At 45.6% G+C, this 27644-nt stretch overlaps 1 protein-coding gene across 3 annotated transcripts in view; it reads left to right on the forward strand.

Annotated features, from left to right (window-relative positions):
- eral1 (Era-like 12S mitochondrial rRNA chaperone 1) overlaps positions 1-27644 on the forward strand; it is a 682619-nt gene that overhangs the window by 12925 nt on the left and 642050 nt on the right. For 2 of the 3 annotated variants that reach the window (XR_013499069.1, XR_013499068.1), the window contains exons 5-11: positions 710-756; positions 846-907; positions 1011-1123; positions 2040-2474; positions 4375-4524; positions 10854-10934; positions 14431-15371. Coding sequence is in view for 1 of the 3 variants with exons in the window: in XM_078224622.1 (XP_078080748.1) it covers positions 710-756; positions 846-907; positions 1011-1123; positions 2040-2474; positions 4375-4524; positions 10854-10934; positions 14431-14553 (1011 nt within the window). In the remaining 2 variants the exon portion in view is untranslated. Of the gene's footprint in view, positions 1-709; positions 757-845; positions 908-1010; positions 1124-2039; positions 2475-4374; positions 4525-10853; positions 10935-14430; positions 15910-27644 lie in introns of those variants that run through there. The other variant, XM_078224622.1, reaches the window with a different exon arrangement.

The following is a 27644-nucleotide window of genomic DNA, read 5'->3' on the forward strand; positions in this document are numbered from 1 at the left end:
CCTCCTTATCTCCAATTTCTCTTCCCTCTCCAAAGTCCTTGCAGTTCAATTCTTTGCCTCTGCTACAGCTACAATCAGAAACACTCTTTCTAACTCCCTGCTCTTTGCTTTATTCCCCTCTCGCCCTTTTTCTCAAGACTCTCAAATCTACCTCTTGACATTTCGTCACTTCCCATTCTCCTGCTTGTTGTTTAATATTTCCTGGAGCGTAGGAGGCTGAGGGGTGATCTAATAGAGGTCTAAAAAATAATGAGGGGCATAGATCAGCTAGATAGTCAATATCTATTCCCAAAGGTAGGGGAGTCTAAAACTAGAGGGCGTAGGTTTAAGGTGAGAGGAGAGAGATACAAAAGTGTCCAGAGGGGCAATTTGTTTCACTCAGAGGTTGGTGAGTGTCTGGAACAAGCTGCCAGAGGTAGTAGTAGAGGCGGGTACAATTTTGTCTTTTAAAAAGCATTTAGACAGTTACATGGGTAAGATGGGCATAGGGGGATATGGGCCAAATGTGGGCAATTGGGACTAGCTTAGAGGTTTAAAAAAAAGGCCAGCATGGACAAGTTGGGCTGAAGAGCCTGTTTCCATGCTGTAAACCTCTATGACTCTCTGACTGTGAGAAGCCTGGAATCCCTTCAGCGAGCTCTGTAGTTGCAGATTAGCATTCACTCTCGTGCTGTTCATGATCGTTCTGTCTGTGTCTTCTTCTCTGCAGATTCTTCTGGACACACCCGGTCTCATTCCTGTTGTCAAAGCAAAAAGGTTCTCCATATTTTTCTACATGTATTTCACATTTTGCTATTTCTGAAGTCTGTTTAATGAATTAATCATTCCATTCCTGTTGCTGCCAGGCACAACCTGGAGAAATCGCTGCTGGAAGATCCCTGGCATTCGGTGAAAGAAGCAGACTTGGGTGAGAGAGAGAGAAATTCATCTCCGTTCAAACGGTTAACTGTGGCGGCTTCAGCTGCCTGGTGTGGATACAATACTTCATGCTGTTGTGTTTTGACTCCTAGTGCTCGTTTTGGTTGACATCTCTGACCATTGGACACGCAACAGGCTCCACATTGAAATATTGAGATGCCTTTCAAAATATCCCCATCTCCCAGCAGTTCTGGTCCTGAATAAGGTAGGCAACGAGGACTTGTTCCCATCTTCTCTTTTCTCTAAACTCAGCAGCATTGTCTGAATCTGGACCTGCTTCCAATGGAATTATCTTGGAATTAAGTGGAATTAGTTTAAATAAACAAAAAGGGACCTTTTAAAATAAGCAGGGCTATTTCTCTAGACTGTAGCTCAGAAGTGGAGATGCCAGCGTTGGACTGGGGTGGGCACAGTAAGAAGTCTCACAAAACCAGGTTGAAGTCCAACAGGTTTATTTGGAATCACAAGCTTTCGAAGCGCTGCTCCTTCATCAGGAAAGCCAAATAAAGCTGTTGGACTTTAACCTGGTGTTGTGAGACTTCTTACTGTACTTGAGAAGGTTATGGGTGCAAGCCTCCTTCTAGTGACTTGAACACCTAATTCAAGCCAATGCTACCAGTGCAGGATTGAAGAGTGCTGCACAGTTGGCGGTGCCGTGCATCAGATGAGCTGCTAGAGTGAGGTTCCGGCTGCCCACTTAGGCCCCATGTCAATATATCGGAGAAGACTAGGGGTGTTCTCCCCCTGTCCGGGCCAATATTCATCCTCAACACAGTTTATTTTTTAAAAAAAGCTTAAGGCCATGGGGTTTGTTGGGAGTTTGTTTGTGTTTGCTGTTTGTGAGGGCTTGCTGTGCACAAATTGGCTGCAGTGTTGCCACCATTACAACAGCGACGACACTTCATCGGTTGTAAAGAGCTTTGGGACGTTGTGAAAACATGGAAGCTGCTATAGAAATGCAAGTTTGCTGTTAGCAAGGGTAACATGCTTTGCGTGATCCTTTGAGACCTTTCACAAGACACATGCAGAGAACTCTGTAAGGGAAATTGAATTAAAGAGCACAATAGAACATTTATAAAAATAAATCAACCCATTGAGCTCCCCACTTCCTTTTGTTCCAGGTGGACTTGTTGAAGCACAAAGGCCTCCTCCTGGAATTGACAGCCAGGCTGACTGAGGGGGTAGTGAACAATAAGAAACTGAAAATAAAGCCCAGGTTCAGCTCTTTGCTCGGAAAAGGCAGAACTGGGAGCAAAGATCGTGGGGATGGTGAAACACCAATGGAAACTGGAGTCTGGGATGCTGCGTCTGTCATGCGTAAGATAACCCCCACTGAGCATTTGCAGGGAGACTCCGAGTTACCTCACACGCAGGTATCCACCGACCGTGTTTCTGACAGTGACTGCAGCGTACAGCAACCAGAAGCTACAGAGAGAGAGTGGCATCAGGGGTTAACAGGCCAGTGCGGGGACTTGAAGCATCGCGAGGGCTGGCCTCACTTCAAGGAAGTGTTTATGCTTTCAGCTGTCAACGGGGAGGAATTGGAGACTCTGCAGGTGAGCAAGCAAAGCCACTTTCAATTGGTCAGTGATGTGACCACAGTGATGTCTGTGTGGAGTTTGCACATTCTCCTCGTGTCTGCATGGGTTTCCTCCGGGTGCTCCGGTTTCCTCCCACAGTCCAAAGAGGTGCGGGTTAGGTTGATTGGCCGTGCTAAAATTGCCCCTTAGTGTACTGAGATGTGTAGGTTCGAGGGATTAGCGGGTTAATATGTAGAGGTATGGGGATAGGGTCTGGGTGGGATTGTGGTCGGTGCAGACTCGATGGGCCAAATGGCCTCTTCCTGCATTGTAGGGTTTCTATGATTTCTTTCTATGATTTGATAGGTGCAAAAAATAATGCAAACGTTGATGGAAATATTAGCCTTTAGTTCTCGGTGGGGTTGGGGGGGGGTGGGGGGGGTTGGCGGGGGGGGGGGGGGGGGGGGGGGGGCGGGGGGGGGGTGGCATCTGGAATGTCAGGAAGTGGGAGATATGTTAGAGTTATATAAAGCTCTGGTTACATCCCAGCTTGGAGTAACTGCATTCTGTCCTGGGAAACAAATGCCAAGAAGCCTTTGACAACAACAGCTTCGTGTTTATATGCACCTTTTAATGTCACAAATTTTCCAGAGGTGCTTAAATGATATCGGTAAGAAGTATTTTGACAATGGCTACACAAGGACATATCGAGGCAGGTGAACAAAAGCTTGGTCAAAGAGGTCCATTTTAAAGGAGGATAAAAAGGTGGAGAGGTTCAGTGAGGGAATTTAAGAGCCCAGGCAGCTGGAAGCCAGTAGAGGGAGCAATTGGAGGAGTGCAGAGATCTTGGAAGGTTGCTGGGACTGGGAGAGATTACACAGATAAGGCAGGGTGAGGCTATGGAGGGATTTGAAAACAAGGATGTGGATTTTTAAATTGAGGCATTTGGGCTACTGCACAAAGTGATGGATGCGAGTTAAGATATAGGGAGCAACCCCCCCCCCCCCCGTTGGCAATTCTAAAACTGAGTGATAGTTTTTTTGTTAGGAAGATATATTAAAGGTTAGGGAATCGAGGTGAGCAGATGGAGTTAAATAAATCAGTGATGGTTTGTTTGAATGCAAGGCAAGTGCACCAGCTCAATGGGTGTCTCCTCCGTGGTGAGTGTATTGGATCATAGAATTCCTACAGTACAGAAGAAGGCCATTCGGCCTATCAAATCTGTACCGACCACAATGCCACCCAGGCTCTATTCCCCTAACCCCACATATTTACCTTCCTAATCCCCCTGACACTAAGGGGCAATTTAGCTTGGCCGATCCACCTAACCCGCACATCTTTGGACTGTGGGAGGAAACCGGAGCACCCGGAGGAAACCCACGCAGACACAGGGAGAATGTGCAAACTCCACACAGACAGTGACCCATGGCTGGAATTGAACCCGAGTCCCTGGCGCTGTGAGGCAGCAATGCTAACCACTGTGCCACCCCAATGGGATGACTGGGTCCCTCCTGCAAGGTGTGTCCCATACCTGACTGGGTCCTCCCTCCACACCTGACTGGGTCCTCCCTCCACACCTGAATTCAAAGTCAATGGTTATGAGGAGGGCCTCCGTTCAGTTGGAAGCTTCTTTTTTTTGTGGTTGGTGTTGGCTGCATTGCTATGGAGACTGCTGTTCCAGATCCTCATTTTAAATCTCTAGGGCCTATTGGATCGTTTGAGACAATTGATTAATTGGACAATTTTTTAAAAAACTGCAAGTAAGTTTTCACTGAAAGGGGCGATAGAGCTTGGAACGTGTCAGTGAGAGAGATTAATGAAACAAACAGTGTAAATGGGCTGGAGAAGCCATTGTGTTTTTATGGAGACAGTCGTTTTACAAAGTGCCTCCAAAGCGGTTTTGAATTACTGTCTGATCCTTTCTCTGTGTGTTCAGTGCTACCTGATGTCAAAGGCCCAGCCAGGATCCTGGGATTATCACAGTGCTGTCGTCACTGACCAGTCACCCCAGGAGATCTGCTGTAACCTGATCAGGGAGCGATTACTGGAGCACCTGCCTCAGGAGGTGCCATACAACATCATCCAGGTAATAGCAAGCGGGTTGCTGGAATCTGCTGGGTAAAACGCTGACCCTTTTCTGGCCTCTCTGGTTTGACTCTGATAGTTTCTGGACTGATGCTGGTGAAATAAGCTTGCATGTTCTTCATTCTGGACCGAGTGCTTCAGCCAGGGCCCTGTCTGCCTGTTCAGGTGGATGATAAAGACCCTTGGCTCTATTTGAAGGAGAGCTCCGTGCTTAGGCCAATGTTCCTCAAACCCCATCGGAAACCGATTCATTGGTTGTTTATCTCAGCGCTGTTTGTGAAATCTTGCTGTGTGAAAATTATGTTTTACCTACACATGCTCCACGACTGCATTTTAGAATAGCTCACTGCATGGGAAGCCTTTAGGGATGTTCCTCAAAGACGCGTGGTGCCCTGCAAATGCAAAACTATCTTTCTTTCCCTTTCGGATCCCAGCAGGAATTTCCCCCGTCCTTTTCATTATTTGTCACACTCACTAAGATTGCTGCTGAGGGACATGTGAAAACGGGCACTGCTGTGTATGCTGATAGTTTTCTTGAGGACAGAGGATGCTAAACCCCTGGAGGTGCTTGGTGCTGACACTGGGTGCCTGAACCTCCCGCCTCAGGGGAAAGTTCACCAGGTCACACAGTTTAGTTTTGTCGCTCGCCCCACACATTCCCCTCCCGTTCTCTGTTCCCCTCAACCCCCTGCTATTACCAGCCCCGCCCTCTCTGGATTGATTACCCTGACCTGATCTGGGTTGTGCTCCCCCCCCCCCCCCATCCAAACAAAGGGCCAATAATGGGTTCAGTGGAGGGATTGGGGACAGGCAAAGGCCCAACAAGATGTTTCCACAGGGAACATACAGATTAGGGAGCAGGCTATCCGGCCCCTCCATCATTCAGTAGGATCATGGCTGATCTGATTATAACCTCAACCTCACTGCCTACCCTCGATAACCTTGTGAATCAAGAATCTCGTATATTTAAACAGAGTGCATGAATGCTTTAAGAGCTGATCACATGATTTGATAGTGATGTCATTAGGGTGCTGGCACAGGGCCGCTGTTTTACTTTCAGTTTGAAGGAGGGTGAGATTCCAGATCGTATCTGGCATATTTGAAAAGAAGAGATGTCTTGCTGATTGGCTGGGGTCGTTTGGAAAAAAAAATACATCAAGTCACTGGTCTCCGGGATAAAAGGCGGAGGAGTTGCTGGAAGACAGTAAAAAAATATACTGAGCATTCTCGAGATGCTAATGACTGCATGATAAATGGTGGGTAAATTAGAATCAATGGGACCTTTCAATGAAGAAAATGAAAGATGGAGTTCCCGTGCAGAGCTTTTTCAGTACTTCGTAAAAGCGAATAAAATTGCTAACGAGTTGCTCGTACCAGCTTTTCTCAGCACAATAGGAAGTAAAACCTTCAATTTGCCCCAGAATTTCAAAGCAAGGAACCAAAACTTCCGATGACTTGACAAAAGATCCTTGAAGAGCGTTACTCTCCAAAGCCACTGATCATCACGGAACGGTTCAGGTTCCACTGCAGGAATCAAGTGGAAGGTGAAAGCATTGCTCAGTTTGTGGCAACTTTAAAAAGGCTGGCACAGCATCGTGAGTTTGGTGAGTCATTAGAAGATACTCTTCGAGATCGTCTCGTTTGTGGTCTCCAAAATGAGGCCAAGCAAAAATGATAGCTTACTGGACATGCTTTGACTTTAAAGACAGCCGTAGAAATCACAGTGTCGCTGAAACTGACTGCTAAAGAGGCTTCACAATTTGGGACAGGAATGAAGATCCACAAGTTGGGGACTGTCCATAAGAAGTAAAAATAGCAACAAGCAAGTCACTGATGTGTCAAAATGGGCCATTCAGCGAGTGAATGCTGGAGCAAGGGGTAGCCAATGCAAGAATTGTGGCAAAATGGGTCACATTGCAAAAGTTCATTGGGCTAGACCAACTTCCCCTGAGAAGAATATTCAGAAGAATAATCTGGATACCTTCAGGAATATGAACAAGTTGCATTCTACTAGAAGAATTTACAACATGGAAGAAAACAATTATGACTGTGAAGAAAATGTCCAGAAATACGAAGAGCTCCAACTGAATGTCTTATCCATACTGGGTGAATCTCTCAGATTCTGGGTGATTTGGAAGTTAAGTGATTAGGATGCAGTTTGATTTTGGAGCTGCTGTATCTTTAGTTCCTGAGACTACATACCAACAAAAGCTGAAGCATCTTCCTTTAAAACCAGCTGATGTGATTTTAAGGACATACACAGAAGAGGTTGTGCCTCTTAAAAGGTTACATCATGGTCAACGTAGAGTTGAGTGGACAAAGAATGGAGTTGCCTCTCCGTGTGGTCTGTTGTAATTTTCCAGCTCTATTTGGGAGATCCTGGTTGAAGAAGATAAGCGTTAACTGGAGAGCTGTCAACAGATCGTTCGATACCAAAACAGTCCGACAGCACCTTCTGGATAAATACAGTAGTGTATTCGAAGATCACTTGGTTCAATGAAGGGAGTTCAAGTGAAACTCAGGATAAAGCCTAATAGTCAACCAAAAGGTTTCAAAGCAAGAGCGGTGCCATATGCAATTTGGCCCCAAGGTCGAAGAAGAATTAGTATGACTTGTTAACATTGATGTGTTAGAGCCAGTTACAATGAGTGACTGGGCTACCCCCATCGTATCTGTCATGAAACCAGATGGTTACATCCATATTTGTGGTGATTTTGAAACCCTCATAAACCCAATGCTGTGTGCTGATCAACATCTGCTTCCTCCTTTGAAGATTTGTTTGCTGGGTTATCAGGTGGGCAGAAATTCAGCAAAATTGATCTTTCACAAGCATATTTACAGATGAATGTAACCACTGAATCTCAACCATTGCTTACCATCGTTACTCAAAGGTCTTTTTCATTATAAAAGATGGCCTTTTGGAATAACATTTACACCAGCCCTATTCCAAAGATAGATGGATCAGATTTTAAGTGGTCTCTCTGATGTACAATGTTACCTGGATGATATTCTAATTACAGGGTCCAGTGAACAAAGGCACGTGGATTATTTAGAAGCAGCATTGGAATGTCTTTAAGCACATGGTCTGCGTATCAAGAAACAAAAGTGTGACTTTTCCCAGACGGCAGTCCAGTATTTGGGTCATGTTATTGATAATAAAGGCTTACATTAAGCATCTAAAAAGATGGACGATATTTTAGAGGCACCATGTCCAGCAAATTTTAACGCTATTGAGGCCCTTTCTAGGATCAGTCAATTATGGCAAATTTGTGCCTAATTTAGCTACATTATTGAAGCCATTGCATTGTTTACTGTGTGAAATGGTCATGGAACTGGACAGCAGAATGTAAGAAAGCATACAAGGATGTCAAAGATGTTTTGCAGAAGTCTGAAGTATTAGTTCAATTCATCCAAAGTGACCATTACTGCTTGCTTGCAATGCTTCACTTTAAGGAGTGGGAGTTGTCTCACATATGATGCCTTCAGGAGAATAATAACCAATATCTTTTGTTTTACGTACTCTGACTAGTGCTGAATCTAACTCTGCTTAGCTAGAAAAAGAAGCATTGTGTATAATCTTTGGCGTACAAAGGTTTTATCATGATTTATATGGTCGTCATTTCACATTATTGACCCTTTACTGTTTTTGGGCCATATAAAGGCACACCATCGTTAGCTGCCAGTCGATTGCAAAGATGGTCATTGATCTTATCTGCACATTCTTACGATAGAAAGTAGCATCAATCACAGTGCCTTGCTAATGCTGATGCTTTAGCAGGCTTACCTTTGCCTATTGAACAGATGCAACCAAATAGGTTTGTTAATATTCTTTATTTTTGGCGAGTAGATCATTTGCCTGTGACGGCTTCTCAAGTTCAGAGACATCAGAAATGATCCCGCGATGGGGAAGGCGATGGATATGGCGTTGAAAGGGACAACAGCTGGAATGTATTGTCCACATCTTGATTTGAAACCATAAGTGTCAAAAAGCTTGAGAGACTGTCCAAAGTGGGTGATCATTCCTCCTTGTCTGTGTGGAAGAGTTCTTGAACAACTACATGAAAGACATCCTGGTAGAGTCCAGATTGAAGGAATTAGCGGGTGGTTATTTTTGGTGGCCGTGTCTGGATGCTCAGATTGAAGAAAAAGTGGACAGTGTCAATCCCGTGCTCAAATAAGAAATAGATCACCATTGTCTCAATTATACCCTTGGAAGTTCCCTAAAATGCCATTGCAATGATTGCATGTTACTTTTGCAGGTCTGGTTGAGGTTTGAGGTTGTCATAGTTGCCTACTCAAAGTGGCCAGAAGTTGTTGTGAGATCTACATCTGAGCAAACCATTGAAAAACTTGATGAAATGTTTGCAAGATTTGGTAAACCGGAACAGACTGTTAGTGATAATGGTTCACAGTTTACTTCACAGGAGTTGGAGGATTATCTGGAAGTAAATGGTATTCAACATGGTAAAGCCTCATCTTATCATCCAGCAACCAATGGATTAGCTGAAAGATTTGTACAATCCTTGAAACATTCTTTAAAAGCCTCAAAAGAGCAAGGGTCATTATCACCTTGTGTGAATGGCTTTTTTGGCATCTTATAGAAATACTACTCATGCGACTACCCAAAGTTCATCTGCATTGTGACTCTCAAAGAGAAAGTTGAGACCTGCATTTGATTTGTTATTACCTCCAGAAGTTTCAGAGATTGCAGAGCGTCACAACAATCTTGAGTTGCTAGCCGGGAGGTGAGGGCAAAACAACGCTCATTTCAACAAGGAGGTTGAGTGTTAGTGCGTAATTATGCCACGAATGAGAAATGGGTACCAGTCATAGTTTTAGCAGAAACACATCCAATTTCAATTTCAAACTGAAGATGAACCAGTTTGGGGACATCGTACTGACCAATTTCTTCGAATCATCTTCCAACGTACCAACTTCTTTAGCTCCTAGTGTTGTGAATACTACAGAAGACTTGGTTGAACCTGAGTTGCCTGATGATTGTGAGAATGATGCGGAATTAGTTCCAAGAGAAGAAATGTCTACTGAATCATACTTCTAGGGTCAAGAACAGCTAAATTCCAGAACATTTGTATACAACCAAAGAGGAATAGACATCTTCCTGATTGACTTTCTTATTGACTGTGCATAATGATTAATGCTGCACCGTATGGAGTCTGGAGTATTATTGACCCTATGTATAACATCATAGTAATTTGTTGTCATGACCATAGAAGTAAAAGGGAAGGTATGTTCTATATTTATAAGGGTTGCATGAATGCTTTAAGAACTGATCACTTTATTTGATAGTGATGTCATTAGGATGTTGCCACCGGCTGCTCTTCAACTTTCAGTTTGTATTTCAGTTTGCCGACAAGACATCCGAGAATAAATCTGTTGTTGTTAGTTTGAATGTGTGTGTGTAAACCCACAACCCCTAACGTAGTTAGAGCATTACAGGTTCTATTTAGCTCTACCTTAAAAATATTCAACAACTCTGCTTCCACCACCTTTTGAGGAAAAGTATTCCAAAGACTCGCAACCCTCAAGAGAAAAAAACCCCACCTCACCGTTGTCTTAAATGAGTGACCCTTTTTTTAGATTCTCCCAGAAGAGGAACCATCCTCTCCACATCCACCCTGTCAATTCTCCTCAGGATCTTATTTTCAATCAAGTCACCTCTTACTATTCTAAAGTCCAAAGGCTACAAGCCTAACCTGTCCAACGTTTCCTCATAAGACAATTTACCTATCCCTGGTGTTAGTTTAGTAAATCTTTCAATGCATTTACATCTTAAATAAGGAGCCCAATACTATGTACAGTACTCCAGGTATGGTCTCACCAATGCCCTGTATAACTGCAGCATAACCTCCCTATTTTTGTATTTGATTCCCCTTGCAATAAACATTAATATTCACTTCATTTCCTAATTACTTGCTGCACCTGCACACTAACCTCTTGTGACTCATTCATTAGGACACCCGGATCCCTCTGCATCTCAGATCACTGCATTCTTCCACAGTGTAGATAATGTCTCTTTTTTTATTCTTCCTGCCATAATGACAATTTCACATTTTCCCACAATACATTCCATTTGTCAGATCTTTGCCCATTCAACTAACTTGTCTATATCCCTTTGTAGCCTCCACATGTCCACTTCGCAACTTACTTTTCCACCTATCTTTGTATCATCAGCAAATTTAGCAACAATCCCTTTGTCCAAAGGGGAAACTTGAGTGTAGATCAAGGCTGAGACGCTTACCCAGGCTAAGCGTGGGAAGCAACAGGAAAACTTTTAACAGCCAGCACATTAACCGTTTCTTTACTCCTCAGAGCACTGAACTGTGGGAAGAAGGACCGAGCGGCGAGCTCCGAATTCTGCAGAATATCACAGTTGCTCGAAAGAATCACGCGGTCAGTATGCATGTGGGAGTAACACTGCTCCATCCCTTTATACCCGCGACGGGCTGATTCAGTGTTAACATGTGTTTTGGATATTACAGAGCTAATGCTGATCTGAAAGGGTTAATTACAACTGTGCTTAAAAAGTAGCTGCTCTGATTTCTGTTTCAAGTATCTCCCATTTAATATAAAACAGTCATAGATGGAAGTGGGGTGTTCCAGCTCCCTTTCTGTACACCCCTTTAGAATCAGAGTGTCTAAACTGCTCCTGTGTGAAACTTGGCCTCAGCCGATATCAGTTTAATTTGTACTCGCAAGTATTCACTGAATGTTTTTATAATGCTACATTCAACCGTGCGATTCAATATCTGCTAACCTGTATCTTAACTCCATTTAGAGTCGTAGAGGTTTACAGCATGGAAACAGGCCCTTCAGCCCAACTTGTCCATGCCGCCCTTTTTCTTTTAAACCCCTAAGCTAGTCCCAATTGCCCGCATTTGGCCCATATCCCTCTATACCCATCTTACCCATGTAACTGTCTAAACGCTTTTTAAAAGACAAAATTGTACCCGCCTCTACTACTACCTCTGGCAGCTTGTTCCAGACACTCACCCCCCTCTGTGTGAAAAAATCACCCCTCTGGATATTTTTGTATCTCTCCCCTCACCTTAAACCTATGCCCTCTAGTTTTAGACTCCCCTACCTTTGGGAAAAGATATTGACTATCTAACTGATCTGTGCCCCTCATTATTTTATAGACCTCTATAAGATCACCCCCCCAGCCTTTTACGCTCCAGAGGAAAACAGTCCCAGTCTATCCAGCGTCTCCTTATAACTCAAACTATCAAGTCCCGGTAGCATCCTAGTAAATCTTTTCTGCACTCTTTCTAGTTTAATAATATCCTGTCTATAATAGGGTGATCAGAACTGTACACAGTATTCCAAGTGTGGCCTTACCAATGTCTTGTACAACTTCAACAAGACGTCCCAATTCCTGTATTCAATGTAACCAATGAAACCAAGCACGCTGAATGCCTTCTTCACCACTCTGTCCACTTTCAAGGAGCTATGAATCTGTACCCCTAGATCTCTTTGTTCTGTAACTCTCCCCAACGTCCTACCGTTAACTGAGTAAGTCATCTTTGCAGAAAGAGGTCATTCAGCCCATCGAGTCTGCACTGACTCCCTGAAGAGCATCCCACCCAGGCTCTCCCCTCCGCCTATATTCGTAACTCCACACATTTATCTGGCTAATCCACCTATTCTGCACATCTTGTGAAAATAAGGGGCAATTTAGCATGGCCAGTCCACCTAACCTGTACATCTTTGGATTGTGGGAAGAAACCGGAGCACCCGGAGGAAACCCATGCAGACATGGGGAGAACATGCATACTCCACACACAGACAGTTACCCAAAGGCCGGAATCAAACCCGGATCACGAGCTGTGAGGCAACAGTGCTAACCACTGTGCCACCATGCTGCCTGCATTACATAGCTCTAATTTTGTTCTAGACCTTGTTCTAGACTCTGCCTGTCAACGGAAATAGTGTCTCCCTCTGTCTCCTGTAACAATTCCTTTAATCATCTTGGATGTACTGACTTAGATCGGCAAAGACTTTTCTGATCTATTTGTGTAGTGTTAGGAAGAATGTTTAGTTTTAAGTTTAATTTATATTTTGTATTTATGTGTCAAGTAATGTGGAATCTGCATCTAGAATTCATAGAATTCATTCATAGAAACCCTACAGTGCAGAAGGAGGCCATTCGGCCCATCGACCACAATCCCACCCAGGCCCTACCCCCACATATTTACCCACTAATCCCTCTAACCTACGCATCCCAGGACTCTAAGGGGCAATTTTTTTTTAACATGGTCAATCAACCTAACCCGCACATCTCAGATTTTTTTGTGAACTGGGTGCCGGCCCTGTTTGTCTATGCGCATTTTTAGTTAAGTGTTATAACTCTTGAAGTGAACAGATGGGTTTCCAAAGGGTTAGTAGATTAGTGAAGTTAAAGAAAGCATAAAGTAGAAAAAAACTGTGCTGTTGCCTAGCGACAAGGGTCCGGAGAGAGAGTCAGGGAAACATAGAAGGGCTGCCAGTTAGCACCCAGAGTCTCACTCAGAAGGTCTAAAATTCTCTTAAGAAATCCTGCCAGACTGCTGGGGAGCTGAGTTTAGGGAACTTCTTTTTATTTCTACAAGGGATGTGGGCATTGCTGGCTGGGCCAGCAGTTATTGCTCATACCTGAGAGCATTTGAGAATCAACCACATTGCCGTAAGGTTGAAGTGATGATGAGTTTCGAGTGGATTTTTTGCATGTCATGGGGAGAGGTACCAATTGAGGAAGAACATCGAGTGAACGTTCAGAAGTCTGCTGCAAGAAAAGTGTTAGAAACTGAGCCAATCCAGCCTTAGTGTTTAGATAGTGGTAAATCTTCACTGGGGTTTTTTGTGTCTGTAAGGATAATGCAGGGATAAAAGGACTAGTCTGATTTGACTCATTTTCTGGTGTTTTTGTATTGAAATCTTTCCAAAATTTTGTCTGGTGTAATATAGTTAATGTTTTCTTGATTCAAAACACAAAAAATAATCAAGCAGATCTGGCCATGTCTGTGGAGAGACGAACACAGTTAACGTTTCGAGTCCGTATAACTCTTCAGAGCTCTGAAGAAGAGTCATACGGACTAAAAGATTAAAGATCACAACCGGCTTCTCTCTCCACAGATGCTGCCAGACCTGCTGAGATTTTCCAGCATTTATTTGCGGAAGGATGTATTGGCCTTGGAGGGAGTACAGAGAAGGTTCACCAGGTTGATACCGGAGATGAGGGGGTTAGCTTATGAGGAGAGATTGAGTAGATTGGGCCTGTACTCGGAGTTTAGAAGGCTGAGGGGAGATCTTATAGAGACATACAAGATAATGAAGGGGCTCGACAGGGTAGAGGCAGAGAGATTCTTTCCACTTAGAAAGGAAACAAGAACGAGAGGACACAGCCTCAAAATAAGGGGGAGTCAGTTTAGGACAGAGTTGAGGAGGAACTTCTTCTCTCAGAGGGTAGTGAATCTCTGGAATTCTCTGCCCATTGAAGCAGTGGAGGCTACCTCGTTAAATATGTTTAAGTCACAGGTAGATAGATTTCTGATCAATAAGGGAATTAAGGGTTATGGGCAGCAGGCGGGTAAGTGGAACTAAACCACTATCAGATCAGCCATGATCTTATTGAATGGCGGGGCAGGCTTGAGGGGCGAGATGGCCTACTCCTGCTCCTATTTCTTATGTTCTCATTTCCTGATATTTGAGATTTCCAGCAGCCGCAGTATTTTGTTTTTTTAAAAGATAAGGTTGGGATCTATCAAGCCATGTTTCACTCTAGGATCTGCCTTGTCCAGCTGGGATCGTACTGTACAGACTGAGCAACTTAACTCCAGAGTAGTTCACTATGAGAAGTGCTTTGAGACTGTGAAATCTCCTCTTACCACATTTTGAATTTTTGCCTCCACAGAGATTGATAATTGGCCAGGGAGGGCAGCTGATCGGTAAAATTGCCCGCGATGTGGGACAGGACCTGATGAATATCTTCCTCTGTGATGTGCAGTTGAAGCTGTGTGTGAAAGTGAAGAAGTGACCCTCCCATTGGCTGCCACCTTTCTGGAGTGACCATTGCTGCCTCCAAACCCGGCTTCAAGCGTACAGTCTCCTCCCTGATTGTAATCCGCCGGTGGCAAACCTTCAGATGTCCGTTTCCGGGGGTTGAACCATTTGCCTGTGTGGAAAGGGCACGAGGGTGTCGAGGGAAGACAGTTCAAGGTTTATTTTTGTGGAGCCCAATTTATAAATATCCCGTTTGCAATCAGTTCTTGCTGGGCGCGGTGACTGAAGTAGGTTGTGCGGTGGGACTGGAAGCAGCACCTTATGATGATGGATCACAGAACCTGCTGTTCTGAGGCTTTATCCCGCTGGCAAATCAGACCATGAGGCCCTTAGTGTGGTGTAACATAACCGATGTGGAGTGCTGAAATCAGTATTGTTCATTCTCAGTGTGTGGGCACTGCTGGCTTTAGTGTTCATCCTTGCAAGTCCATCGTTGGAGCTTTCCTACAACCGCAGGTTTTACTAAGTCACTTCAGAGGACAGTTGAGTCAACTACATTGGTGTGGGACTGGAGTCACGTAGAGGCTGAGTCTGGGTAAGGACCTCTCCCGAAGTACATCAGTGAACTGGTCGGGTTTTTACAACAACCCATCAACTTCACCGCTATTTTCACTGACTTATTTCCAGATTTTACAAACTGAATTCAAATGTTTAAACCCTCGTTCTCTGGCCCAGCTCAACACGAAGGTGCCCTAAAATCCTCTTATTCTGCTTACACTCTGTACCCCCAACATTAATAAATCTTGATATTCAGAAATAGATTGATACTTCGTGGGGCCGCACGGTGGCACAGTGGTTAGCACTGCTGCCTCACAGCGCCAGGGACCCGGGTTCGATTCCCGGCCTCGGGTCACTGTCTGTGTGGAGTTTGCACGTTCTCCCCGTGTCTGCGTGGGTTTCCTTCGCGTGCTCCGGTTTCCTCCCATAGTCCAAAGATGTGTGTTTTGGATGGATTGGCCATGCTAAATTGCCCCTTAGTGTCAGGGAGACTAGCTAGGGTAAATGCATGGGGTTACAGGGATAGGGCCTGGGTGGGATTGTGGTCGGTGCAGACTCGATGGGCTGAATGGCCTCCTCCTGTAGGATTCTATGATACTATGATTCATTGTGGCATCAGTACTGAGAGAATGAGTCAAAACCTCCCACAGATAAATGGAGTAATTAGATGGGGGCCTCGCGGTCAGTCTGATTGAGGCCTGTACTGGGATTGTCTCTGTCACAAATGCATATGCCCTGTTTGTGAACAGAATTCTCACTCACCTGAAGAAGGGGCTTGGGGCTCCGAAAGCTTGTGTGGCTTTTGCTACCAAATAAACCTGTTGGACTTTAACCTGGTGTTGTTAAACTTCTTACTGTGTTAGGCATCCTGCTCAGACTGAACTATTGAGCTGCGGGGTTTACTTTGGTTTGTACGTATTATTATCGGTTATAAAATGTTAAAACATCTTGGGAAAAATCCCTGTTTTCTACCAGGTGAATGGTATTGTCTGTTCTTACCTGATGGTTCTCTCACACTCCAGAACAGAGTGCAAGAAATAGCTGTTCCCCCTCGTGTCTGGCCTTTCGCCCCCTCTCTGTGCTACAACCCTTGTCTCTCTCTCTCTCTCTTTCTTCTATCATCTCACATTCTGACTGCTTCCTCCATCTTGCTGCTAAATTTAACTTCTTTCTCCAGATATTCTAGACTGTGAATTCACTGAGAATCTTCCCCCTTTGTAATCAAAATTTTAAATTCCTAGCTTGTCAGTTAATTGCACTTCTGAGTTTCACCTTTCACTTTGCTGCTAGTTGCTTTTAATCTGAGTCTCGGGAGTGAAACTCAGATACTTTTTATTCCATTTCGTTCCTCGTGGGAAGACAGACTGTGAAAATACTCAACATGTGAACATTGTGCTGCCTTGCCGCCACTAGATGTCTCTAGTATTCAGCAAATGGCACATTGACGGCATGGTGATGATCTGTGGAGACAGAGCCTTGCCACTGAGGCAATGTTCTTATCTCAGGAACTGCAGAGGAAGTAAGGGAACCTGGATTTGTATAGCGCCCTACTCTGCCTTGGAGCATTCTAAAACGCTGTACAGTTAATCAAGCACTTCTGAAGTGGAGTCACTGTTGCAAGAAACATGGCAGCCAATCGGCACACAGCAAGATCTCAGAAATAGCAATGAGATGATGACCAGGTGAGCAGTCTTAGTGAAGGTTTGAGGAAGTGACCAATCAAGCCAAAGCTACAGGGCAAGAGTGATTGGGTTCAAGGTTATGAATGGCACAGAGGCCAAGTAATAGCTAACCCGAAGAAATGGATTAAGGCCAAGTCAGTTCGAGCAGAGGCTGTTAGACTACTGGAGTAGCACCACTCTCACCCCACATCTACATGTTTTCCAGCAGGCGTGGCTGTAATAGGCAGAGTGGGGTGGGTATTTCAGGCTGATTTTGACCTCCGTAGGTAGGTACCTCCGAAGGAAAATTGTTGGACCCCAACACCTTGCTGAGATCATAGAATCCCTCTAGTACAGAAGGAGGCCATTTGGCCCACTGAGTCTGTACCCACCACGATCCCACCCAGGCCCTATTCCCGTAACCCTAATTCACCCTACTAATCCCCCTGACACTTGGAGGCAATTTAGCATAACTGATCAACCTAACCCACACATCTTTGGCTGTTGGAGGAAACCAGAGCATCTGGAGGAAACCCACACGGGGGAAATGTGCAAACTCCACACCGTGACCAAAGCCAGGAATTGAACCCAGATCCCTGGCGTTGTGAGGCAGCAGTGCTAACCACTGTGCCAACAGATACAGGTGCCTCCTAATGTTCCAGGCATCAGTCCTGACAAAGGATTTGGGTTTTGATAGAAGTGGGTTGATTTGCTCTGCCACCGAACGGACATTGTGTGTTCATCCAGCATTTCCTGCTTTAAGTTAAATTACAATTTCCCGACAACCCTCACTGCTGGGGGGCAGTGAAAATCTGCTGGGATTTCAGGGTTTAGTATTGGGTGAAGTAATAAAGCGAAGTCGGGCTGGGAACCGGATGCCTGGAAGGGGGGGGGGGGGTGGTGAGGACGGGGACAGTGGAGAATGTTAAAAAGTTAACCAATAATCTCGAAGTCTTCTCATTCCTTACATGGCAGCACCTGCCCTCTACATCTTGCTATCGCTGGAGACAGCTTCTGTGGGAGGTGACACTGGATAGCTGGGATGGGACTTTCCCTTATCTCTGGTGTCAGTGAACTGGTGCAAGAGCCTCTTGGAACTGATGTTAAGAGCAGAGGCCTGCGGTACTCGATGAGAGATAACAGAATGATCCACATCCCGAACCATCTGTTCTTCTGGGGCGGCACGGTGGCACAGTGGTTAGCATTGCTGTCTCACAGCACCAGGGATCCAGACTCGATTCCTGGTTTGGGTCAATCTGTGCGGAGTCTGCACATTTTCCCCGTGTCTGCGTGGGCTTCCTCCAGGTGCTCCGGTTTCCTCCCACAGTCCGAAAGATGTGCTGGGTCAGGTGCATTATCCCACAGTCCAAAAGACTAGGTGCATTGGCCATGCTAAATTGCCCTTTAGTGTACCCGAACAAGCGCTAGAGTGCAGTGACTAGGGGATTTTCACAGTAACTTCATTGCAGTGTTTGTGTAAGCCTACTTGTGACAAATAAATGAAAAACCTCCTTGCTGTGTGGCTGTTGGGCATGCATACAATATCACAACTAGGGTCATTTCTAATGACCTGAAATGCCTGTTTTTGTGAACTTTGGAGACGGGCAGCAGTAAAAGGAATGACACTGAATTTACAGCACTTGGCTCAGCTGATCTATGTTGGTGTTTATGTTCCACACAAACCTCCTCTGAGCTGTTGAGACCTCAACCATTGAGCATGCTCAAGACAGAAATTGATTGATTTCTGGGGGCTCATGATATCAAGGGATATGGAGATAGCAGCACGGGAAAGTGACAGCGAGGTAGATGATCTCGTTGAATGGTGGAGCAGGCTTGATGGGCTGAATGGCCTATTCTGATTCCTATTCTACCTGACTGCATAGTGGTTTGACAGAGTAAATGAAGAGAAACTGTTCCCCGTGGAGAAAAGGCCAAGGAGACAGATTTATGATGATTGGAAAGAGAATTTTTAAAACACGGTGGTTGTGATTCAGGAGGCTCTGCCTGAACGGGCCATGAAAGCAGATTTAAGAATAACTTTCAGAAGAGGATTAGCTAATTACCTAACTCGAGGGGTTATGGGAACAAAGCTGGAGAGTGGGATTCATTGGATAATTCAAACAAAGGTTGTCCCAGACAAGATGGGCTGAATGTCTTCCGGGCGGTATCATTGTGATTCTGGCCTTTCAACATATCCCATTAGCCCCACAGAACATCCACACCATTGCTGGAAGAGCCTACTGCAGTTATTGCAATGGTCAAGTTGCCAGCTGTGCTCTCCTGATCGTATCTTCCCTCTGATTTGTTCAAGTCCCATTCTAGAGATTTTAGCCCATGATCTATCTTACTGGTGGTGGAGTGAGTAATCACTGTAGTTTAGGAGAGTCAGTTCTGAAGGCACTGTTGGGGGTCATTACTGAGGGAGCACAGCAAAGCCCGAGGGTCAATACTGAGGGAAGACGGCACTGTTGGAGAGGCAGAACTGTGCTGTTGGAGGGTCAGTCATGAGGGAGCTCAGCACTGTCGGGGGCAATTCTGAGGGCAATGTGCAGAGCTCTCTCAGAAATCGGGGGGCAGTTCTGAGGGAGCTCTGCCCTGTCAGAGGGGCAGTTCTGAGGGGGGTCAGTACCAAGGGAACGCCGCGCTGTCGGAGGGTCAGTGCCGAGGGAGTGCTGCGCTGTCAGAGGGTCAGTGCCGAGGGAGTGCCGCACTGTCAGAGGGTCAGTGCCGAGGGAGAACCGCGCGGTCGGAGGGTCAGTGCCGAGGGAGCGCCGCACTGTCGGAGGGTCAGTGCCGAGGGAGCGCCGCACTGTCAGAGGGTCAGTGCTGAGGGAGTGCCGCACTGTCAGAGGGTCAGTGCTGAGGGAGTGCCGCACTGTCAGAGGGTCAGTGCTGAGGGAACACGTGCTGTCGGATGGCCGGTACGGAGGGAGCGCTGCACTGTCGGAGGGTCAGTGCCGAGGGAGCACCGTGCGGTCGGAGGGTCAGTGCCGAGGGAGCACTGCGTGGTCGGAGGGTCAGTGCCGAGGGAGCGCCGTGCGGTCGGAGGGTCAGTGCCGAGGGAGCACCGCGCGGTCGGAGGGTCAGTGCCGAGGGAGCGCCGCACTGTCAGAGGGTCAGTGCCGAGGGAACACGTGCTGTCGGATGGCCGATACGGAGGGAGCGCTGCACTGTCGGAGGGTCGGTACTGAAGGTTTAAGAGTTTTGAATGTTACTGTTGATTCTGCTTCCATCACGCTTTTTGGCAATGCATCCCAGATATTAACCGGTGTAAAAGGAAAATCTATCTTCTCTCTGGCTAGTTTGCCAGTTGTCTTCAAACTATATCCTCTGGTTACCAACTGTCCCGCCAATGGAAACAGTCTCTCCCAGCAAATCCCCGCATGATGTTGAATATCTGTAACAAATCTCCCCTTAATCTTTGCTCCAAGGAGAACAAAGCCAGCTCTCGCAGTCAATCACAATGAAGGAGGCAATTAAGTATTCAGAGACGGCAGGGAAATAAAACCCAACAGTCCCGCAGCAATCGTGCAGAATCACTGATATTCTCCGCTCCCCTCATTCTGGCTCTGAGGTTTTATTGACTATTATTATTGTTAATTAAAGTTATACACGATGTTGAGTGCAATTCATTTTATTGGCCCAGATGTTGCTGTCAACGGAATGGTGAAAAGCATTTCTCATTATTTATGTTACAGCAACCTGAGAGTGGCCAGTGTACATTTAAAGATAAAAATCTAGAAGTTTCTGACTGTGTGCAGCTGCTTCAGGTTTGTGAAAACTCATCTGTGCCTCACCTCTGAACTGCATTGACTGCGCGATGTTCTGGAATGAAGTGGTAGAAGGAATTCAGCACCGAAAGTTGTCAGTTCAATAGTCAGTGCCCTATTAATCGTGTTAATTACTGCCAATCAATCTCTCTGACACTGAAAATTCAGCGGTGCGGAGGAGGGTAGGGAAGACCTGCTCCTGGACCTGGCCAAACATGCCATGAACAGGTCCAGGCAGCGGGCGACCGAGGGGGTCATCCGACCCCACTGCCCCTCTACCATGGCTATATACGCAACTGAGTGTCCCTGGAGAAGGAGCGTGCAGTGTCCAAGGGTACTGCTGAGGCCGTCCGTGCCCGTTGGGCACCGCAGGGGCTGGAGTGTATTATCAACCTCTTTAATCATATTTTAATTTGAAGTTTCTTTTCTACTTCCATAGAATCCATACAGAGCAGAAGGAGGCCATTCAGCCCGTCGAGTGTGCACCAACCACAATCCCACCCAGGCCCTATTCCTGTAACCCCACGTATTTACCCTGCTAATCCCCCTGACACTACGGTCAATTTAGCACGGCCAATCAACTTAACATGCACATCTTTGGAGTGTGGGAGGAAACCGGAGCACCCGGAGGAAACCCGTGCAGACACGCGGAGAATGTGCAAACTCCACACAGACAGTGACCCGAGGCCGGAATCGAACCTGGGTTCCTGGCGCTGTGAGGCAGCAATGCTAACCACTGTGCCACCGTGCTACCCCCTGTCTTTTGTTTCGGGCAGTTCCCTTTTTGGGTGCTGCCCCTTTTAATTAGTCCCTCGGTTAATTTGATCTGGTTTTAATTGTTTAGTCGAAAAGATTGACTCTGAAAATTAACTGTTCCAAATATGGTCTCTTTCCGGTTTTAATTACATCAAACCTACAGCGCAGTAACAACGCATTTGACCCAACGGGGTCTATCGGTGTTCAGCATGAGCCTCTTGCCCCCTCCTCAGCTTAACCGTCTACTCTTTTCTTCCTCATGTTAATCTAATTTCCCTTAAATGTATCTGTACCATTCGTCTCATCTAACTCCGTGTTAGTGAGTTTCACATTCTCACCACTGTTGGGAAAATAAGTTTGGCGTCAATTCCCTGATGGATTTATTAGTGACTATCTGACCCTGTAGCTACGGTCTCCTCGACAAGCAGAAACGTTTCCATTTCTATTCTGTTGAAGCCTTTCACTATCTTGAGGACATCTGTCAGGCCTGCCTTCTGTTTTCTAGAGAGAGGAGGCGAAACCCATTCAGCTTTTCCACTGAGGTCTGTGGAGTACCAGTTCTGGTATCATCCTTGTGATTTGTTTTGCACTTTCTCCGGTTCTTCTGCATCGTTTTTACTTCGTAGTCCATGGTCCAACCATGGTTCCATACAAGTTTAACATGATTTCTTTCATTTTCAATGGAAATTAACCCTTGTGTTTTGTTAACTTTTCTTTCACAATGCCCTATTAAGCCGTTGCTGTTTTACTGATCTGTCTGTTTCTCCATTGCATTTCAATCCTTATTATCCAAGCAGCATGCATCCTTATTCTTTATCCCAAAATACACCGCCTCAGACTTAAATATTAGAATTTATTTTGCCAATTACATGCCCATTCCAAGAGTTAATTAATGTCTGTCTGTCACATTCTTCCCCAGTAATAACTACACACCCCAATTTAGTGTCATCCACAAACTTTGAAATGTGTAATCAAAGTCTAAAGTACTCATTGACACTGTGAGCCCCACCTCCCCAACACTCAGCACACCCCCACAGTCAGAGACAGACATTCTCTGGCCACCAGCGATGCTTGATTTGATCTCGATGGGGATAAATGTTTGCTATTTTGAATTTATTTGCATTGAATGGAATTCTTGCGGCAGAAGTTGTTTTATTGAAGGGAGATTGTGTGTAATGGACAGAACAGCGCAACTGCTGCGTTGGTCAGCTCCTCCGATTTATATTGGTTTGTTTTTAGCATCGGAGTTTGTACCTGGAGGAGTCGCAAATCCACAGCACATCATTCAGCCCCTCGGGCGGTTCCTTCCTTTCTGGCTGCCGGGATGAGTTTGGGAGCAGCAGTATAACCCTTACCAGTACTTAAACAAGTAATGGTAACGGTTTGACCGACACTCCCTTCAGAGTCCAGTGGTCCATCCTGAGAATAAACACATGGAAAAGGGAACAGAAGGGAATTTAGCCCAACCAAGGTCCACAGAGAGCACGAGAGAGACCCCGGATGAGTTAGTTCCTTGGGGTTCAACGTGTCCAAAGAGTTTGTCTTCATCTGGAGGAGTTGTCTTCTTTATAATGTGAAGACTTCTAATCATTGAACAAGAATGTGTGTTAATACAGCACCTTTAACATAGTAAAGCATCCCGAGGAGCATCGCAGCACTGTAACACACACTGCTGTATGGTTTCTGCTTACTGCCACATTGTGAAACACCGATAACAATTGAGCATTGCTCTATTTTCCTCCTCTTCCTCATGACACTTAATCTGTGGCGTTCTTCGTATCCCCCGGGTTTGCCTCCGTGCTGCAAACTACAGGCTTCAAAACACAAGCTTTGCATCATTCAATAAATACACAGAAATTGAAGGAGGCCATTCAGCCCCTCGGGACTGCTCTTCAGATAGATCATGACTGAATGAATCTTAACTCCTAATTGTCCACCTCGGTTCTCTATCCTTCAATACCTAGCAAAAAAATATATCAATCTCATTCTTCAATTACTCTCTTCCCCACCCCCCCCCCCCCCCCCCGTCCTCCATCTGCAGCTTTTAGGAGGGAGAGCATTAGATTTTTGTTCCCCCTTTGTATAAAGAAGTGATTCCTGATGTCATCCCTGAATGGGCAGGATGGAATTTTAAGGTTCGACCAGAGTTTTTAAAGTTTAATTTTAAAGTTTATTTATTAGTATCATAAGTAGGCTTACACTAACACTGCAATGAAGTTACTTTGAAAATCCCCCAGTTGCCACACTCCAGCGCCTACACTGAGGGAGAATTTAGCACAGCCAATGCATCTTTCGAACTGTGGGAGGAAACCGGAGCACCCGGAGGAAACCCACGCAGACACGGGGAGAACGTGCAAACTCCACACAGACAGTGACCCAAACCGGGAATCGAACCTGGGTCCCTGGCGTTGAGAGGCAGCAGTGCTAACCACTGTGCTACTGTGCCACACCGAGGGATTGGTTTCTCTCGATCTACCCCAGAGAAGCCTTTAATCAGTTTCAATACCTCAACCAGTTCCCTCCCTCAATCTTCTAAACATGATAAATTCTGTACATTTGTGTAACCTTGTCTGCGTGGGTTTCCTCCGGGTGCTCTGGGTTCCTCACACAGTTCGAAAGATGCATTGGCTGTGCTAAATTCTCCCTCAGTGTAATTTTGTAAATTAACCCTTTATGCCCGGTCATCATTCTTGATCTTTGTTTGTTTGGTGCTGATGTTATCCTGCTCTAGGGACAATGAACCTTTCACCCTGTTTTAAAAATGACATTTTTCAACAACAGACCTGAGATGATTCATTGGATTAAATCTCATTTAAGAGCCCAGGTAGCTGTCGGTACAGCCATCAAACTTTTAATCTGAGGGTCCAGGGTTTAAGTCCCTGATCAGGCGATGCTTTTGGGGTGGCACAGTGGTTAGTACTGTTGTCTCACAGCGCCAGGAACCCGGGTTCGATTCCCGGCTCGGGTCACTGTCTGTGTGGAGTCTGCATGTTCTCCCCTGTGTCTGTGGGTTTCCTCCGGGTGCTCCGGTTTCCTCTCACAGTCCGAAAGACGTGCTGGTTAGGGTGCATTGGCCGTGCTAAATTCTCCCTCAGTGTATCCGAGCAGGTGCCGGAGTGTGGAGACTAGGGGATTTTCACAGTAACTTCATTGCAGTGTTAATGTAAGCCTACTTGTGACACTAATAAATAAACTTTTACTTTTATTTGAAGCTGATTGGTTAAATTTTTCCCAGATACTGAGTAAGTTCTAAAGAAGTTCAATCGGATATAACCTTGATCCTGAATCATCAGACGTTGGCCTCACACAGAGCAGATGATGACTTTGTTGGACCCACAACATTTTCTTTTGAAACAAGTTACAGTTTGTCCTCCGCTTGGCAAAGAATTGCTAAAGACCCGTTGAACGATGACAGTGTGAATTTAGGAGTTTTAAAAATAACTTGACTGATTTCAAGACACAGCAAGTGCACACGGGAAGGAAGTGAGATGAAAAGGAGAATCAAATGACCCACAGGCAGGAGTAGGGAAAGAAAGCAGCGACAGTGTGAGGGAGCAGGATTAACATCAGAGATACAGTCAGTAACACAGGGTGCTGGGGGAGAGGGGTTACTGAGTGACAGTCTGAGGGAGCTGGATTAACATCAGTAGAGATACAGTCAGTAACACAGGGAGCTAGGGGGAGAGGGGTTACTGAGTGATAGTGTGAGGGAGCTGGATTAACATCAGTAGAGATGCAGCCAGTAACACAGGTCACTGAGGGGAGAGGGGTTACTGAGTGACAGTCTGAGGGAGCTGGATTAACATCAGTAGAGATACAGTCAGTAACACAGGGTGCTGGGGGAGAGGGGTTACTGAGTGACAGTGTGAAGGAACTGGATTAACATCAGTAGAGATACAGTCAGTAACACAGGGTGCTGGGGGAGAGGGGTTACTGAGTTACAGTGTGGAGGAGTTGGATTAATATCAGTACAGATACAGTCGGTAACACGGGGCGCTGGGGGAGGGGGGTTACTGAGTGACAGTGTGAGGGAGCTGGATTAACATCAGTAGAGATACAGTCAGTAACACAGGGTGCTTGGGGAGAGGGGTTACTGAGTGATAGTGTGAGGGAGCTGGATTAATATCAGTATAGATACAGTCGGTAACACGGGGCGCTGGGGGAGAGTGACAGTGTGAGGGAGCTGGATTAACATCAGTAGAGATCTTACCGTTGTCTTTCTGGCTGCCGAGATGAGCTTGGGAGCAGCAGTATAACCCTTACCAGTACTTAAACAAGTAATGGTAACGGTTTGACCGACACTCCCTTCAGAGTCCAGTGGTCCATCCTGAGAATAAACACACGAGAGACAGGAAATAGAGAGTCTTATCACAAACTGAGACTTGGAGAGTGAATGGTTTGGATTAATGTCTTGGGACTAACCAAACAGCAAGAGCTGGAAATCCTGATTAACCACGATAATAAATGGTAACTTTAAACAGAAAGGGGTTCAGCAAATCCCAGTATCCACAATCTCTGCTTTAAACAGAGTGGATCAACAGATTCAATGATCAAAAATTGGCAAATGGCACCGTCAATAACCAGTTAGAAAGATGCAAAACTCCTGCTTTTACACCAGGAATTAAAGACAAATCAGTGACGCCATTTCTGTCTCTAGTGCTGGAAAGCAAAGATTATTTCCATGTACTTTCTGTGAAATTATTCCCACCAGTGACTGTCTCGAGCCCACTGCCTCTTCAGGATGACTGGACACCACTCTCCCAATGCTTGTCTTGGTTATGTAAGCAAGCACTGGGTAGTACATCATCTATACTGTAGTACATTAATAGTGAACTTACAGTATATGATGATATCCTACCCAGAACCAAAGGTTCCTCTTCAATCTGTCCTCCCAGGTACAGCCTGCAACAGAGAGGTTAACCCAGCCAGACTGAACACACACAGTCACGGCTGAGGCTCATAGATTGATGTCAGCCCTGTGACCCCCCCCCCCCCCCCCCACCCCTCCCATAATCATCACCTCACTGACGCAGAAGACAGGTCTTGCAGTTGAACTATTTTACACAAATGAATATGGAACGTACGAGATTAATATCATAGAGATACAGTCTGTAACACAGGGTGCTGCACATCCTCCGTGGGTTTCCTCTGGGTGCTCTAGTTTCCTCCCACAGTTCGAAAGGTGCATTGGCCATGCTACATTCTCCCTCAGTGTTTCCCGAACAGGTGCTGGAGTGTGGCAACTAGGGGATTTTCACAGTAACTTCATTGCAGTGTGAATGTAAGCCTACTTGTGACACTAATAAATAAACTTAAACTTTAAAAACTCTGGTGGGGGCAGAACCTTAAAATTCCAACCTTCTTCTCTGCTTCACAACGTGTTTCGTGTAAGCTTGAGACATTTGATAATGTGGAACACGAATAATATTGACACCTGGGATGCTGACGGATCAGCTTAAACTGGATCAAGAGAGTGGCTTCTGGGCTTTGTGTTCTGTCGTGTGAGGCCTCTGAAGAGCTGCTGAATATCGGGCCATTCCACATATATTATGTCTACATTCGAGATATGCATGTCATAGATAAGGCCTCATGATGTAACTATTCCCAACTCCTTTTGAAGACACTCCATTTGTGTCACAGCTGGAGTTGTTTTTTCAAAGTTAGAAATCATAGAATCCCGACAGTGCAGGAGGAGGCCATTTGGCCCATCAAGCCTGCACCAACAACAATCCCACACAGGCCCTATCCTCATAACCCCACACATTTATCCCACTAATCCCTCTAACCTACCCATCCCGGGACACTAAGGGGTAATTTAGCATAGCCAATGCACCTAACCTGCACATCTTTAGACTGTGGGAGGAAACTGGAGCACCCAGAGGAAACCCACACCCGATTTAAAGTAAAGTAAAGTTTATTTATTCGTCACAAGTAAGGCTTACATTAACACTGCAATGAAGTCACTGTGAAATTCCCCTAGTTGCCACACTCCGGCACCTGTTCAGGTCAATGCACCTAACCAAAACGTCTTTCAGACTGTGGGAGGAAACCGGAGCACCCGGAGGAAACCCACACAGACACGGGGAGAACGTGCAGACTCCACACAAACAGTGACCCAAGCTGGGAATCGAACCCGGGACCCTGGCGCTGTGAAGCAGCAGTGCTAACCACTGTGCCACCGTGCCACCCGACTTCCTGACCTCTTTGAAGAACAAGCGTTATTAAACATTTCTGTACAATAGTTAATAGATCCCTTTATCCATGGTTATCACCCGAGTCACTAAAGTGACACTTTAAATATTCATGGCACGGACACCTCTCCAACCAGAAGACAAACTACACATTCCTGTCACAACAATTCAAAGCCACCCATATACAAT

Source organism: Mustelus asterias, chromosome 12 (genome assembly GCF_964213995.1).
Source record: "Mustelus asterias chromosome 12, sMusAst1.hap1.1, whole genome shotgun sequence".
Lineage (NCBI taxonomy): Eukaryota > Metazoa > Chordata > Chondrichthyes > Carcharhiniformes > Triakidae > Mustelus > Mustelus asterias.